Source organism: Pseudorasbora parva, chromosome 10 (genome assembly GCF_024679245.1).
Source record: "Pseudorasbora parva isolate DD20220531a chromosome 10, ASM2467924v1, whole genome shotgun sequence".
NCBI classification, from domain to species: domain Eukaryota; kingdom Metazoa; phylum Chordata; class Actinopteri; order Cypriniformes; family Gobionidae; genus Pseudorasbora; species Pseudorasbora parva.
In genome coordinates, this window is record NC_090181.1 from 7,795,543 (window position 1) to 7,811,438 (window position 15,896).

The window sequence follows — 15,896 nt, forward strand, 5'->3', positions numbered from 1 at the left end:
CACAATACCACAGAAGTGTATCAGCTGCGGATTAAATAAAGGTGTGAAACGTTGCCTTATAAAGTATGAAACACTCAGTCTCCTGCACAAACAAATGGTGTCCTGCTTTGTCTCCACGGACAGAATGTAAGACAGCAGGACAATGCTTAAGTGAAGCTCTTCAGGATGTGCATGAGTCATTTGGACAAGAGTGCAGCCAGAAAATGTGGCACTAACCACACTGCTAGGCGATTAAGAAATGAGTGTATACTCAGATGACAAACAGCCTTCATTACGGCAGCAGTGTGTGGGGGCGACTTCCTATGTGCTGCTGAACACTGGTGGGAATTCTTCAACTGATCTTCAACCAGATGGAACTGGATTAAATATTCTGAATGCTCGGATCCAATCTGACTTCTGACCCATAGTGCTGCCTGAATAATAATAATCATGCACTGTGTTCGTCGGCCAGAGGAGAACTGGCTCCATGACTGAGTCTGGTTTCTCCCAAGGTTATTTTTCTCCATTCTGTCATCTGATGGAGTTTGGGTTCCTTGCCACTGTCACCTCTGGCTTGCTTAGTTGTGGACAATGAATTATTCTTAATATTATTGCCTGCTTTGACAACCTTGTATGAGAACTGAGCTGGACGATGACATCACTGTTTTCTCCAGAGCTCCAGCATCAATAAATGAGCCAATAAATAAACTATGTTTACATGACAGCGACGTACAAAAAAGACAGAACGTGTTTTCTTCTGTACAGATGACAATGTTATCAAATGTTCACACTGATCCACAAAAACGACTAAAACACTGATTATGCATGCCAGACAAGTAGTTAAATTCAATAAAGACTATGCACCTGCACACATACACATTAAAGCACGAATGCCTATAGTCTACTAAACACGTAATATGCAATCCGTCACCATTTTCACAGCAGGTGCACGTTTTTGAAGTTTACAATGAAAAAACGGACACTCTGAAATCTATTTCAAAGTTTGCATTGTCAGGCCACCAAAACGCTGCTGTTGTGTAAATGAACAGCCAGAACACATTAAAAGTTTTCTGTTTTCAGCTGAAAATGGTGTGGTGTAAACAGCCCCTAAATTAATAACTAATACGGGTGTGACAATACACAATTCGAAACATTCCACAGGAAAAGTGCTCAAAAGCAGCACATCCACTACAAATATTTATATTTTAAAAAAGTAACTTCTGGATAATGTTTTCATGAAATGTCAGTGCTTACCTCCATTAACGAGAGTGGCATTTTTAATCTAAATGTGTATATCAGATCTAAAGGCGAGTCGAAATCATTCCGCTGCCCACACCTCACGTTTTTAGAAGCAAAAACGCGCTGTGTTTAGTAGACATTGACTCAACATTTTAAATGAAATGAATCAACACTGAATCAAAATCAAATTTGGAACTTGTAAATCTGACATCGGGAAATCAGTGCCAAAACTCATCCCTAGCAGACAATATTGTTGTTTCATAAAATCATACATAAATAAAATCTCTCATGCATCATTAATATAATAATGCTTTGCAACACATTCAGCTTGAAAAATAGCATTGGAGATGACCGATATTTAAATATGAAAACGGTTTTACCCAATATGGAGTAAATGCTTAGAGTATCTAGAGCGGCTGCCACTTGTGTTGCTATGGTAACCACTGTCAGACATGCTTACGGTTGCTGAAGAGAGGGATGTGGCGCTGTGTCCGCCAGTGAATGTGAGAGGACGAAAGAAACAGGGGGACAGATGGCCAGAGAGTAATTTGGTAGTTGTGTTATCTTGCAAACAAGTACTGACGGCATCCAATGTAGCATTTACATTGCAGCATGTTTAATGTTACAACTGTCAATAGTTATGCTTTAATGCAATTTAGTACCTCCTGTCCTGTACAAATATTCTGTTATATGGATATTCCTACCATTGGAGAAAGCTTTTAATCAGTCTGCAGGTAGACCACTTTTAATCTCGACAGTGTCTTAAAAACAGGACACTCATGGCGCAAGATGTGACAAATGTGTCATAATATTAAGAACATTTCAGACAGAATTCAAGTATTCCGAAAGTATATTCCAAATTTATTTTAATTTTATTTTTAATGTTTGCAGCATAACTGAACGTGTCTTTCATGTTTTCTTGATATAAAGAGTGGGAGGCTTTGATATCAGGGCAAAAGAAGAAAAGCAGAAAAGGAGAAAAGGAGAGACACAGACTGGGGGCTTACAGATGATTTTGTTACATAACCATCTGTCATGTCTGGTTCAAAAGAACCCGAACACACATGATGCCTCCAAAGACAAATATAGCCCAACATACACGTCCGCACAGGGCACAACAAAAATGCTTTCTGTGCATGGGAGATCAGAATGCTATTACATGGGTATTTTGGAGAAATAAATGATTAAATGCACAATATGTATGATTTTTGGATTGAAATATCCAAAATCCACTAGAACACTATTATATATTTTGTTGACTTGTGTACTTGCAGTATCCCAAATGTTTTCAGAAATGTTTAAATCCAGAGAAATTAGCGATTTACATGCTACCCTCGATTTCCATATTATTTTAATATAAGGTGAAAAATTATAAATACTGTTCGGTTTCTCACAGATACTGATCGTTTCGTGTCTTAAGACATCAATGTGTCACCACGAGCCGCAGGGTTTAATTTGGATTCGTATGTCTATGTTTTTACTCTCATAGAAAAACACCCCATTGACACACATTATACGAGCAACGGTTGGAGTTAAAAACCTTAATTTGTGTTCTACTGAAGAAACAAACACACCTACATCTTGGATGCCCTGGGGGTCAGCAGATAAACATCAAATTTTCATTTTTGGGAGAACGATCCCTTTAACCGAAATGGAGCAGGCTGCAGGCCGCACTCAAATCTGCTTTACCTGCATGAGCTCAACATGCTAACTGTTGTGTTAGTGTTACAGAGCATTACATCAACTAGTTCAACCCCTTCAACGACAAAATTAAGTACCAACTGACTGCTTCTTGTAGTTGGGCATATCACTATTTGCAAAACTTAAACTGTATAAACTCATTTTCATGAATATTGCTAGAATGAGGAAAAGGGTGCTGGCTCACAGTACCTCTCATACAGTCCTCTATCCTGTGCACCAGCTGGTAGGACCTGCAGCGATCCAGCAGAGTCCGGATGGCTGGAAGTGGGTCAAGAATAATGGTCTCTGGGTGAGCATCAATATAATCCTGCAAGACCAGTGGAACAGGACAGAACAATGAAGGTGTGGAGGTGTCGTTTGAAAGGGGAAGAAGCTAAAACAGCAATGAATAACATGACATAAAAGAAAAAGAAATCACGTTTGAATTATTGTTGGTGTTGTTAAAAGGCACCCAACATGCATAAATGTACACGCCACACATATTAAAGACATGTACACATGAAGCCCAGTTGCACTGCTATTACGTCATGCTAACTGAATGCAAGGCTGTAAGGTTGCTTCTTTTACATAACCACTCGCTCGCTCTCCCTCTCGCTCTCGCTTCACTGTCCCCATTCGCTCAACCTCTCAAATCATGAGTAATTTGGACTGAAATACATTCTTTTGTCATGTGACCTCTCATTTCTATCACTCATTTACTGTCCTCAATAGGAAATTTAGTCACAGATCCCAGAGTATTGATTCTTAGATCAAATCACCTTCAAAATACATAATCTACCAGCACTGATTAAACAGGCAAAAAAAGGTTACACAACAGCAGAAAAACTGTTTTTCAGAGGATTTAAACCAAATTCTGCACTTCAGCTTATTCTTTTTCTTATGTAAATCTATGTAATATACATTAAGCGCATGCTTAGTGAGAGCACAGTCTTAGGAGAGAGCTTTGTTTAAGAACATTAAGAGGCTCAGCACTCTTACGTTCTCATTTAGAGGTGAGTACCTGAGGTGACATTTCATAAGACGACAAAACAAAAACAAACGCAGTTGTAGGATGGGAATTATGAACAGAAAAAGAAATACTGATTAAACTGAAACTTAAAAAGCAGTAAAAAAAATATTAAAGACCCCATTTTTAAATGTTCTTCATATGTCTATGTGGTGTTTTTAATATACTTTTAGACGAACCGTGTGCAAATTCATGTCAACACCATCGCTGAGTATTTTCCCATTAAAACGGCAGTTTATTTATTTTACTTAGGCAATTTTAAAAAAAAATTAACTGTAGTAAATAATATGAATGCACACAAATAAAGTATAATATGATATTAAAAATAATAATATCAATAAAAAAATTATGATAATAAAATATATTCCATTGCTTCTGTATATTATTTATACCCAGTTTGATATGAAGTTTCTGCTAAAACAAATCATAAAACGAAATATATATAAATATAAATATGTTTTTAAGACAACACTATTTAACGTTGTTCAGTTTGCTTGGTCCCGACGTAAAAAAAAAAAAACATTAAGTCCTGGTCCGCTAAGCTTTCACATTGGCATTTTAACACCAAACCTAGAGGCATAGGGATATGTTCACAACCTGATCGGTTGGCTTTTACCACATATTGCCTATTTTGAGATAGAACTTACTAAACATCCAAAACAACTCTTGTAGTATATGACATATGATGGTATTTTGATCATCTGAGAACTTGTGAAGAGCTTATAAAATGTATAAGTCAAAACAGCGGCATGAATCCCTCTGTTCACACACAGAAAGATCTGCTTCAAAGAGACGCGGCTCTGATGCCTGTACCAAACACAGATTGTAAAAAAGAAAAAAAAGAAAAAGATGGACGACACTCCTTCACTCTCTTCCACTGAAGTAAATAAAGCCGCCAGTGTTAAAAAATGACTGACATCTTGGGTCTCGAGTTGAGCCGCAATATCAATTTCCCGTCTAATAAACAACTTTTTGAGAAATAAAGTTATAAAAATGTAAAGATTAAATTTAAAGCTCCAAAATCCTCCCGAAGTTCCCAAAAAATGTCCTTTAGTGCCTCAGCGACTACATCGCTCAGAGAAGCAACCATATAGAAATAACACTTGAACTAACATCAATGTGATTAAAAACAGCCTAAAATGACAGAAACCATATTTGGAAAATATGTATTTGATGTGTGATTTGATTGTTTAGTTTGTCTATGTCCCATTACATTTCATGGAGAGGGTGGGGATTACGACCTATACTGCATCCAGTCACCTGGGTGCGATCGAGGCGCTTTGGCTTCACTTTTCAGGACTTGTGTGGCACACTTGGTATCGAAATGTGATGGGCAACATCATGACTATGACAATAAAAAACAGGTATGCTTGAGCATTCCTTCCTTATAAGGGTCACATCTTGTGACATCATGTCCCTTTTTGGTTCATTTACATGCCTGTGACCCGTGTTGCATTCATATTTCTGTCTGAACTGCACCAGAGTTTGTTAGGAAGCTAACTGAGACCCATCTCTTCAGCAGTCATGGTCCGCTGGTTTGGTGCACACCAGGGTTCAGACAGCAGCGTTCACACTTATTCAAATGAACTGCACTAACTTTTAATTGAAACCAAACATGCCAAGTGTGAACACACCCTAAAAAGCAAATGCTTTACCATATTGATCACAGAGATTATTGCATTCCTGTTCCTCTTACTTACAACTAAATAACAGAGATTAAATTCAGGTAGATTCTTTCTGCTTAATCAGATTGCAATTCCTGCAACTTAATCAAAACTGTAGATCTGCTACACACAGGCTTAGACAAGCCCACCGCATGCATCTCACCTGCACACGCTGGACCAGCAGCAGAGACTGGGTGTCATTCTGGTCCGCCTCCAGGATCAGGTCTGTTAGCTTGTGAATGATGACATCCAGGGGACCCTGCTCCTCCAATGGCTGACTGAGGTCAAGCTGTGGAGATAGGAAAGGTGAAAGGTCATGATCATTTACACTCAAAGCAGTGCTGACAATGACAAAAGCCAATAATGTTAAATACCACTAAAGAACAAATGAATGTCTACTGACAGCCAGTCTGTGTTCACATGATTGTAATAATAAAGAAGGCTGACAAATGAAGGTGAACGTGATTTCATCCTGTTGATCCTGGAACAACATTCTAAACAACCAAGGGAGGGACAAGTTTACAGTTTATGTCAAGTTTAGGCTTACAACCTGGGTTAGTTGCGTTTTGTTATACACCTCTACTATATTGCCAAATGTTTTGGGACGCCTGCTTTTAGGCATATAAACTTTAATGACATCCCATTCTTATTCCGTAGGGTTTAATATGAAGTTAGCCCACCCTTTGCAGCTATAACAGCTTCATCTCTTCTGGGAAGGCTTTCTATAAGGATTAGGAGTGTGTTTATGGGGAATTTTTGACTATTCTTCTAGAAGCGCATTTGTGTGTTCAGGCACTAATGTTGGACGAGAAGGCCTGGCTCACAGGCTCCGCTCTTCATCCCAAAGGTGTTCTATCGGGTTGAGGTCAGGACTTTGTGCAGGCCAGTCAAGTTCCTCCACACCAAACTCGCTCATCCATGTCTTTATGGATCTTGCTTTGTGCACTGGTGTGCAATCATATTGGAACAGTTTGGGAATCCCCAAAAATTGGGAGCATGAAATTGTCCAAAATATATTGGTATGACGAAGCATTAAGAGTTCCTTTCACTGGGACCAAGTCCAATTCCTGAAACACAACCCAAGCCATAATTCCCCCTAACCAAACTTTATACTTGGCACTATGCAGTCAGGCAAATACCATTCTCCTGGCAACCGCCAAACCCAGACTCGTCCATGGGATTTCCAGACAGAAAAGCTTTATTTGCTCACTCCAGAGAACACGTCTCCACTGCTCTAGAGCCCTGTGGTGGCATGCTTTACACAACTACATCAGACGCTTTGCAGTGCACTTGGTAATGTAAGGCTTGGATGCAGCTACTCGGCCATGGAAACCCATCCCATAAAGCTCTCTACACACTGTTCTTGAGCTAATCTGAAGGCCACATGAAGTCTGGTGGTGCATAGCTATTGACACAGCAGAAAGTTAGCGATTTCTGCGATTGTATGCTTCAGCATGCACTGACCCTGCTCTGTGATTTTATGTGATTTTACTTCGTGACGGAGTTGCTGTTGTTCCCAATTGCTTCCACTTTTGTTATAATATCACTAACAGGTGATCGTGGAATATTTATTAGTGAGGAAATTTCAAGAATATACTGAATGTTGTTCCAGGATCAATAAAATGTGTTGACCCAGGAACATATCTTGCTTGGCATAATCATGGTGATAGACATATGAATGCGTTTGTATAATTTGAGTTCAAGAAAAGCAGCATGTGTGTGTGTGTGTGGGGGGGGGGGGGGGGGGGGGGGGGGGAATCAACTGAAGATGGGTCACAGTCTTAAAGCATTCTCCTCTGGCCAGATTATATATACTGTATGTATATTGAATTATTACATTTAAAAAAAAATCCAGTACAATGAAAAGAGGAACCAGTTTTGAATAAAAATGTTTCAATTCCCTTTCTACACCTTCTACAATCACAAATCACAATAATGTCTCCTTTACTTAGTGATAGATTAAACAAAGGGCATGTTTAAAATCTATTTGCACAATAACCTTTACTTTTTTTAAAAACACTATTAAAGGCTGAGAGCTGTGGGACACAATATATTTCCTTGTATGGCTGAATGTTTAAACCCATCTGACTGCCCAAAGTGGCTTTATATTTAGTTGTTTTTTTCCCTTCTACTTTGTTTCCACTACAGATCGTCCCCCGAGTGGTCGGATGTCGATGTCAAGAGCAACTCCAGACTACACAGAGCTCAAATCCCAAGGTGCTGATGTGCTGACAAACCTGTTCTGCCTCGGATAATCTCATGCTTACTGTACACGGACAAGCCGTTCCACCACAAGCCCATATGTGGACAGAGGAAACACACCCTGACAGCCTACTATTGTGTGTTTGTCCCTGCTAAACAAGGTACAACAACTACAACTCTCTCTGTCAGACAGATTGTTGGCTAAATGGCAGCTCCTCCCTCACGCCGAGGGCCATAAAAGTAAAAGGAGACAGATCACTAATATACGATACTACAATGAAAATGTGGATAATATTTTATGAAAGAAAAATCAATATAGTGATACAACCAGACAGATCAGATTCATTCTGATAAGTATTTCATCATACTTTTATCAGGAAATCTCAATTCATTTATTGCACTCTACGGTTTACACTAGTGAATTTTACATTTGAGAACAGAGCTTTATTAAAACAATATTACATTCATATAATCTAAGTTTTGTTCAAACATCAAACACTACAGAACTTCTATAACAAAAGATAAAGAATAGCAAGTGAAAAATACAGTTGGATATATAAATCAATTATACAGTGAAAAACACTAAAAAAGTATAAAATGGTAGATGGTATACGTTTTTTTTATTTTTTTTATTTTTAATATTTTTTGCCCACCATGGTAGAACTGTTTAGATGCATAAACCTGAAAAGAAAATTAATGATGATGATTTATAATTAGTGCTGTTGATTTAAAAAAAACGTACCAATCAAATCACACATTTTTCTGTAATCAATTTCGATTAATCTAACCTAACATTAAAGTTTTTAATATATTTTTATATAATGATAATTTCAGATTTAATCTCCGAATTAATGTAGAAACAACATATGGGTTTGATATTTACAAGTTATCAAACACTTCACTGCAGTCTTTACTGCATAAATTATAGATCAAATATAGATTACTCCTTATTAAAGCTTCAAAAGTTCATCAGGAGCAGTGAGTGATGTTCTCTTTGTGTTTTGTTCTGTGATTTACATTAATAACAGAAATCACAGCACCAGGTAAGGTTTAATAGACTGCTGTCCCTTTAAGACCTGCCGCACATGACGCGGATCTGACACACCTTCAATGTCCTCACAACTCTTTATGGTCATTTAAGAATTTATTTAACTCTTTTAAAACTGTACTTACGAGGATACTCGACAAAGCTGACATTTTGGCATACTTTTTGTTCTTGTCCGTTCAAGCGTGAAAGAGAACTCAATGTGGCCACGTGCCAACTGAAGGGGCTTTCTGTATGCATGAGTGTGTGTGCATGAGTGTTTGTGCATGTGTGTGTGTGTCACTCAGACAGCAGATTAACAGACAGTGCCCCAGTACAGATTTAAGTTCTTATTTTTACATCTGATTGTGCTTGAATGGTTTAATAGCGCTTGAATGAATGATAGCATGATCACACACAGTAGCGCAGCCAAAGGATGACTAAAAAAAAATGGCTGATGTGTTAATTGTGTTAAATATTTTTTACGCATTAAACTTCAAAAAAAAAATTAAAGCACCAATTTTGACAGCCCTAATTATCATTATTAATCACTTGGGCAACACTTCAGAGTAATGGTCATTAGTTAACATTAGATAATGTATTGACTAACATGAACTTACCGTGAGCAGTTCATTTGTTTCTGTATATGTTCATCTTTGTTAACGTTAGTTAATAGAAATACAGCTGTTGATGGTTTGTTCATGTTAGTTCACAGTGCATTAACTAATGTTAACAAGATTTTAATAATGTATTATTAAATTATGAAATTAACATTAACAAAGATAAATAAATGCTTTATAAGGGCAGTTCAATATTAGTTCATGTTAACTAATGTCTATCACTTATATTTATTCTATATATTTATTATTTATTCATTTTATTTTTACATTTAACCTTTTCCTTGGATGAGAGAAAAAGAATGCACATGAAATAAATATTTTACTGAATAAATGTTTTATTAACTTATTGTCGATAACTGTCCTCAAGTTAATAATTTACTAAATTTAACACCCAAATGGTTACCACAGTAAAACACCGTCTTTCTTTAGTAGGAAATACTTATTTTAGTCATGATGGTGTCGACTAACAGCCTAGAAAGCTAGAAGCACCCTAGCGGCGTCGTCTAGCAACTCTCAATACATTTCTGAGCTGTGAATGCCAAACTCTGGACGGGCCAATCACATCGTGTATAGAGTCGGTGGGTGGGGCTTAACATAATGACGGCCGAGTTGCGTTTGCGTGCTTCTAGTAAACACTAGGGATGCACGATATTGGATTTTTGCCGATATCCGATATGCCGATATTTTTCAGCTCATTTTGGCCGATGCCGATACCGATGCCGATATATGTTTATTTTTTCCCTTTGTTTGGAAACAACACCATTTTGAGCAAAAACTATTTTTTTTCATTCTGGTTTCAGATTTCTGAGGTATCCTTACTAAAAGGATTCTTGTTGAAGATAAATAAATGTTAATAAAGTTCTTTTTATGATAAGAGTATATTAAAAGCTCTGAAAATAACAATAATAAAGTCAGTAATTTTTCACCCCAGATGCAGCTGTAACCTAAATATTGTATTTTTGGATTTAACGTTTGTGCACATGAAGTGGGGGTGGCATGACATCCATTGATGCTGTCTTTTAATTCTACAATTATTGTAGAGCTCCTTGGATTATTTTTCATCATCCATTTCGTAAAATTTTATTACAGATTAATGGAGGACCTGGAGGAGCTTCTGCTGCTGTGGAGGCTGCCGCACGCGCTAGAGAGTGGGGAGACGCGATTGGGCTTGTTTTGGGCTAGTTTTGTTGTGAAAACGTGGCAAATCTGCTGCTGACGGTCACGTCCTTCTGTACGTGCATTCAGAAATTCAAGGCAGCATTTAAAAACAGTCAATATAAATCACTGTACATGAAATGTATTTTCTTGTTTTCACTTGAAGAATGACTGCAGTGCTGACATGGTCTTATCGCTGTAGCACTCCTTGGACACGTGAGTTATTGCAGGCACATCAACACGTTATCATATCGGCAAGGCATATCGGCATAATGTTTTCATATCGACGATGCCGATTTTTATATTTTAAGCGTTTATCGGCCGATTCCGATGTCGTGCCGATAATATCGTGCATCCCTAGTAAACACAGAAACTGACGAACGGCGGTCTTTCGAATCAGCTTTGACCGCGACTCTGGAAGACTTGGAGTTAAGCTTTTCTCTGATAAAAGAACAAAGAACGGCACTGAAGCCATTCTTAAAAAGGGAAGATGTGTTCGGGGTTTTGCTGACCGGATACGGTGAAAGTTTAATCTATCAAAGAGCTCTGTTTCACCTTCGTTGCTCTGGTTGGTGGTAGCGCTATCCTATCGCGTGCAGAGGGAGTTTGAAAGACAACCGTTTATCCCGCCCCTCGGATTGAGCTGTCAATGGTGAGTTTCCAGACCAAACATCTTGATGTGGGTCTGGCTTGTCAGGCTAGTCGACTTGATTTAATCCTGGGTGCAAGAATTCAAAGAGTAAACGTCTAGCGCTTACGTTCGGTTTTGAGTGAAGGATCCACTAGGGCAGTGGATAAGGACTGTAAAAAAATTGAAAATACGGAGAGAACGCCACAGCGGAAAAACTGATATAGCTCTGTGCTTGAAGTCAACATTTCAGAGAGAAACGACCAATCAGTTATTCATGACGCTTTTTAGTTAACTGAGACACAAGTAACTAAACACTGATGTCTGCCTGCCTGCTCCTTAAGGCACAGTATGACCTGTGATGCCTGTCTTTGCTTTAAAATGCCTTTCCATGACTCATTTTCACTTAACAACTAAATTTAAAAGACAGTATGTAACCAGTTTACCTCTATATCCATTCACAAAATGTCAGATTGCTCCCGTCATTACTAAAACATGACAGAAATGAGCAGGCAGAGGTCGGACACTGACCCAGTCCTGCACCGATGACTCATGCCCACAGATGGCTGGCGGAGGGAGGCATGCGCAACTCAAGAGCTCAAAGATGAATTTAGCCGAGTCGCTCGGCCAGTAACGTTCTGAAGCTGTCGTTCAGAGTTAAAATCATCAGGACAAGAGCTGATTAGAAGCAGCAGCAGCTTTTGAGAGCAAGGAAGTGGATTTCTGCTTGGTTGAGACCGATCTGAAAGCAGTAATATATAAACAGACTTTCTATTATGTCAACGTCTGACACGAGCATCTGTCTGTCCAAACAATGAATAATGCCTTTTTCAAATCTATTGTTATTTGCTATAATTGCCATTACATTTGCAGCGTAAAAACTATTGCATACAACTATTGACCAAAGTTTAAAAAGCGTGCAAAATTACTTACAAAAATCTAAAATGTCTCTAAATGTAAAGGAACAGTTGACACAAAAATAAAAAGTCATCATTTATTTATCCTCATCTCACTGCAAACCCATTACTTCCATTCATCTATGAAACACCTCTATAAGGCACAATCAAAGATTTATGAAAAGTTTCCATCCCTCCACTTTCCACCATGTTTAGTTTATTTATAGAATTGTCGAGCACATCAAATATGCGCGTTGTGCGAAATCGCACCATATACCCTTAAAGGTCCCATTCTTTGCGTGTTTTCGAAAATGTGATTATGTTTACAGTGTGCAATATAACATGAGTTCATGTTTCGTGTGTAAAAAAAACAGTATTTTTCACACAATTTACTTATCTGTACAGCGCTGTTTCCTCTGTCCTAAAAACGGCCTGATGATTTCCTTGTTCTATGAAGTCCCTCCTTCAGAAACACGTAACGAGTTCTGATTGGGCCAGCGCTTCCAGTGTTGTGATTGGACAGCAGCTTAGCGCACTTTGCCCGGAAAGGTCCCGCCTCTTACCATAACGGGGAGATGCAAGCGCTGAATGCGCGCTCTTCTCCACGTGAGAGAGCAACAAGACCACGCCCCCTATTTTGCGTGTTCTTGTGGGCGGAGGGTTAGTCAACAAACGGTTCTAGTGACGTCATTACAGCAGGAAGTGCAGGGGTGTAGTCCAAACCGGCCGTTCGCTGTAGGCTTTGAAAGGGAACTTCTGTTAAATAAAATATCTCGCTTGGCATTGAACTTTGAGCTTTATAATTTTACAGGTATTATTTATGCTCTAACAGCAACATTACACACTAACTAAAGTTTGAAAGATGGAATCGCAAAGAACGGGACCTTTAAATAGGGCACTATTTATTTGGACAGCCATATGGTGTCCGAAACCATAGTAGACATTATTGAGTGCACTCATTCAATCCCACAATAACTAGTGTACAACCAATGTACACTCAAAGGCTAGAGAATACCCATAATGCACTTTGAGGGTCGTGCCAAATTAAATCTTGCGTCTTGCCAGAAGATGACGCTCGCAGCTGAATCATCCATTCATTAATTATCCAAACTGCTGGTCCAGCATATTATCATGCAGGTATTCATTTCTTTTTACTTGATTATTAAATTGTTTACACTTGCTAGTTTCCATGATAGAGTTCCATATAATTCTTTTCATTACTACTTGCGCTGCCTAGCCTGGATGCCAGCCGAACACAGCCGGAAAAACAAAGAACTTTTCTCCGGAAAAAAATGGCGTTTGGGGGTAAAACTTTGGCATGGTTGCCTGCTAAAATTCGCATTCCTGTGTCTATATATCACATAATTGAGGTCGCTTCAACCCGCTTACATAGAAAACGACCCTCAGGTGACCCGCAGACCCACGGCCCGCAGACCCGCAGACCCGCGACCCAGAAAACGACCCGCAGACTTGGCAACACAGTGTAGTTGAGTTCTGTTGACATTTGACAACTAACATAATGCATCGCTCCGCTGCTCTTATTGGTTGTAGGTCTATCCAATTGAGGTCTTTCCTGGTTCGGTTGAAACACGCCCCATAGTTCATATTCTGACTAGAATTGGGTATGACCACGTCAGGCTTAGAGCTGCAAGTTTGCAAGTTTCAAATGATTATTAAACAGAAAGAACAAACTACGCAAAAGCAGCAGCCCTTACGGCTCATTCAGTGTCCCAATTCACTTACTTGTTTTCATTCACTCTTTCCAGTGGACTATATTAATGGAGTAATGTAGGGAATAGTGAATGGGGGTATATGGGGTGTGATTTCTGAATACATACACAGCCTTGGTACACAAAAAAACTCAACCTTACTTGTTTGAGGCACAAGAATCTGGTTCTTGTGAATTAATTAAGCAAGCATTTCTGATAGTCTTTTTACAGCATTAAATGTGTTCTATGCATGTGTTGATCAATGTTTTTATGTGAATAAAAACTATATATATCACGTTCATCATATAAAGAGGTCATGTGTCTTGAGAATATTAGGGGGGGGGGGGGGGGGTCACATGCACTTTTAATGGAGGGACAAAAATCTTTCAGGTTAATTTTTTTACGTTTCAAAGAAAGAGAAAATTGTATGGCTTTGGAACTATATTTGGTTGAACTACCCCTTTAATGGCCTTGATGATGTCAGCGGAAAAGGAAAGTTTTTTCGGAGGCGGAGCAAGTTATTACATTGTGATGAAAGATTACGAAGACAAACTCCTTTTAAATAATGTGCATTGAAGAATGTATATTAAGAACTAAGTAGTAGCATTCATCCGCAACATTCCTTTTGCAGAAAAAAAACACCCTTGAATAGAAAAGAAGCAGAGGCAGCTGCTGATGCCGTCACTCTTTTAATCTTCTCACATTCATGAAATATTGACACTTTACCCAGCCAGTGCTCATGTTTGATGGATCCATTTTAGAAAATAAGCAGGGAATTAGAATAAACGCACACTGAGAGGAGAGATAAGTGCCCTAGAGGCTGTATCTCAAAAGGAGCACATAAAGATGGCCAGAGTAAATGGATGAAAACAATGATAGAGGGGCTAATGATTCGTCACATTATGCCCATACAAACGCCTTAATCAAAGGGGGAAAAAATGACCGAGAGGATTTTTCATGGACCAATACACTTGCGAGAAACAGGAAATGTTCTTCATCCTAATGGAGCCTCACAACCTCAAAGCAGGAGAATAAAACATGAATGACGGAGCAAATAGAGAGGAAATGAGCCTGATGAAGTCATTGTCTAGGTTAATGTGGTTAAATGCATTATAATATTACTGGATTACATAGACCTAACACGGTTGGCTGGCAAGTAGTCTGAAGAGGAACCGAATAAGAAAGTGAGATGACCAACATTATTACAACAACAACAATTGGCTGCAGTGTAATATAGTTTTATATAAAATACACAGATACAGTGCATCGAGAAAGTATTCACAGTGCTTCATTTTTTCCACATTTTGCTGTTACATCCTTATTCCAAAATTGATTGATTCATTTTTTTACCTCAATTCTACAAACACTACCACATAATGACAACGTGAACGAAGTTTGTTTTAAATCTTTGCAAATTAAAAATGAGAAGGAAAAAAAAATTTATCCTATTATACATGCATACATACACACACACACACACACTCACACATGGTGACCGCTGACAGAATATTCCTTTTTACGTAAACTATCCTTTTAAAAAAAAAAATTTGAAATGTCCTCAAAACACATGTGTTCAAGTTTGTGTGTGTGTGTGTGTGTGTGTGCGCATGTTTTTGTGAAATATGAGGACACAAAAGTGTATAATGACATGGGTCTGGCATTACAAGGAGAGGGTGAAATATGAGGACATTACCCATGTCCCCACTTTTCAAAATGCTTATAAATCATACAGGATGAGTTTTTTTGAGAAAGTAAAAATGCAGAATGTTTCCTGTGATGGGTAGGTTTAGGGGCAGGGGCAGTGTAAGGGGATAGAAAATACGGTTTGTACAGTATAAAAACCATTACGCCTATGGAATGCCCCCATATGTCACAAAAACAAACGTGTGTGTGTGTGTGTGTGTGTGTGTGTGTGTGTGTGTGTGTGTGTGTGTGTGTTGTAAGGCAATTCCAAGGAACATGTACTGAGCTATTTATTCACCAGAGACTACTGCCTTTGTTTTTCCCACACTTAAATAAAACGATGTGAGGTCGGCCTGAAGGGAATGCTCGGTTTTTAGATATTCGCGTGCA

At 38.6% G+C, this 15,896-nt stretch overlaps 1 protein-coding gene across 2 annotated transcripts in view; it reads right to left on the bottom strand.

Annotated features, from left to right (window-relative positions):
- itpk1b (inositol-tetrakisphosphate 1-kinase b) overlaps positions 1-15,896 on the bottom strand; it is a 50,893-nt gene that overhangs the window by 15,007 nt on the left and 19,990 nt on the right. For both annotated transcript variants that reach the window (XM_067454994.1, XM_067454995.1), the window contains exons 4-5: positions 5,753-5,878; positions 3,109-3,226 (exon numbers count right to left, since the gene is read on the bottom strand). In XM_067454994.1, coding sequence (XP_067311095.1) covers positions 3,109-3,226; positions 5,753-5,878 — 244 coding nt within the window. The remainder of the gene's footprint in view (positions 1-3,108; positions 3,227-5,752; positions 5,879-15,896) is intronic.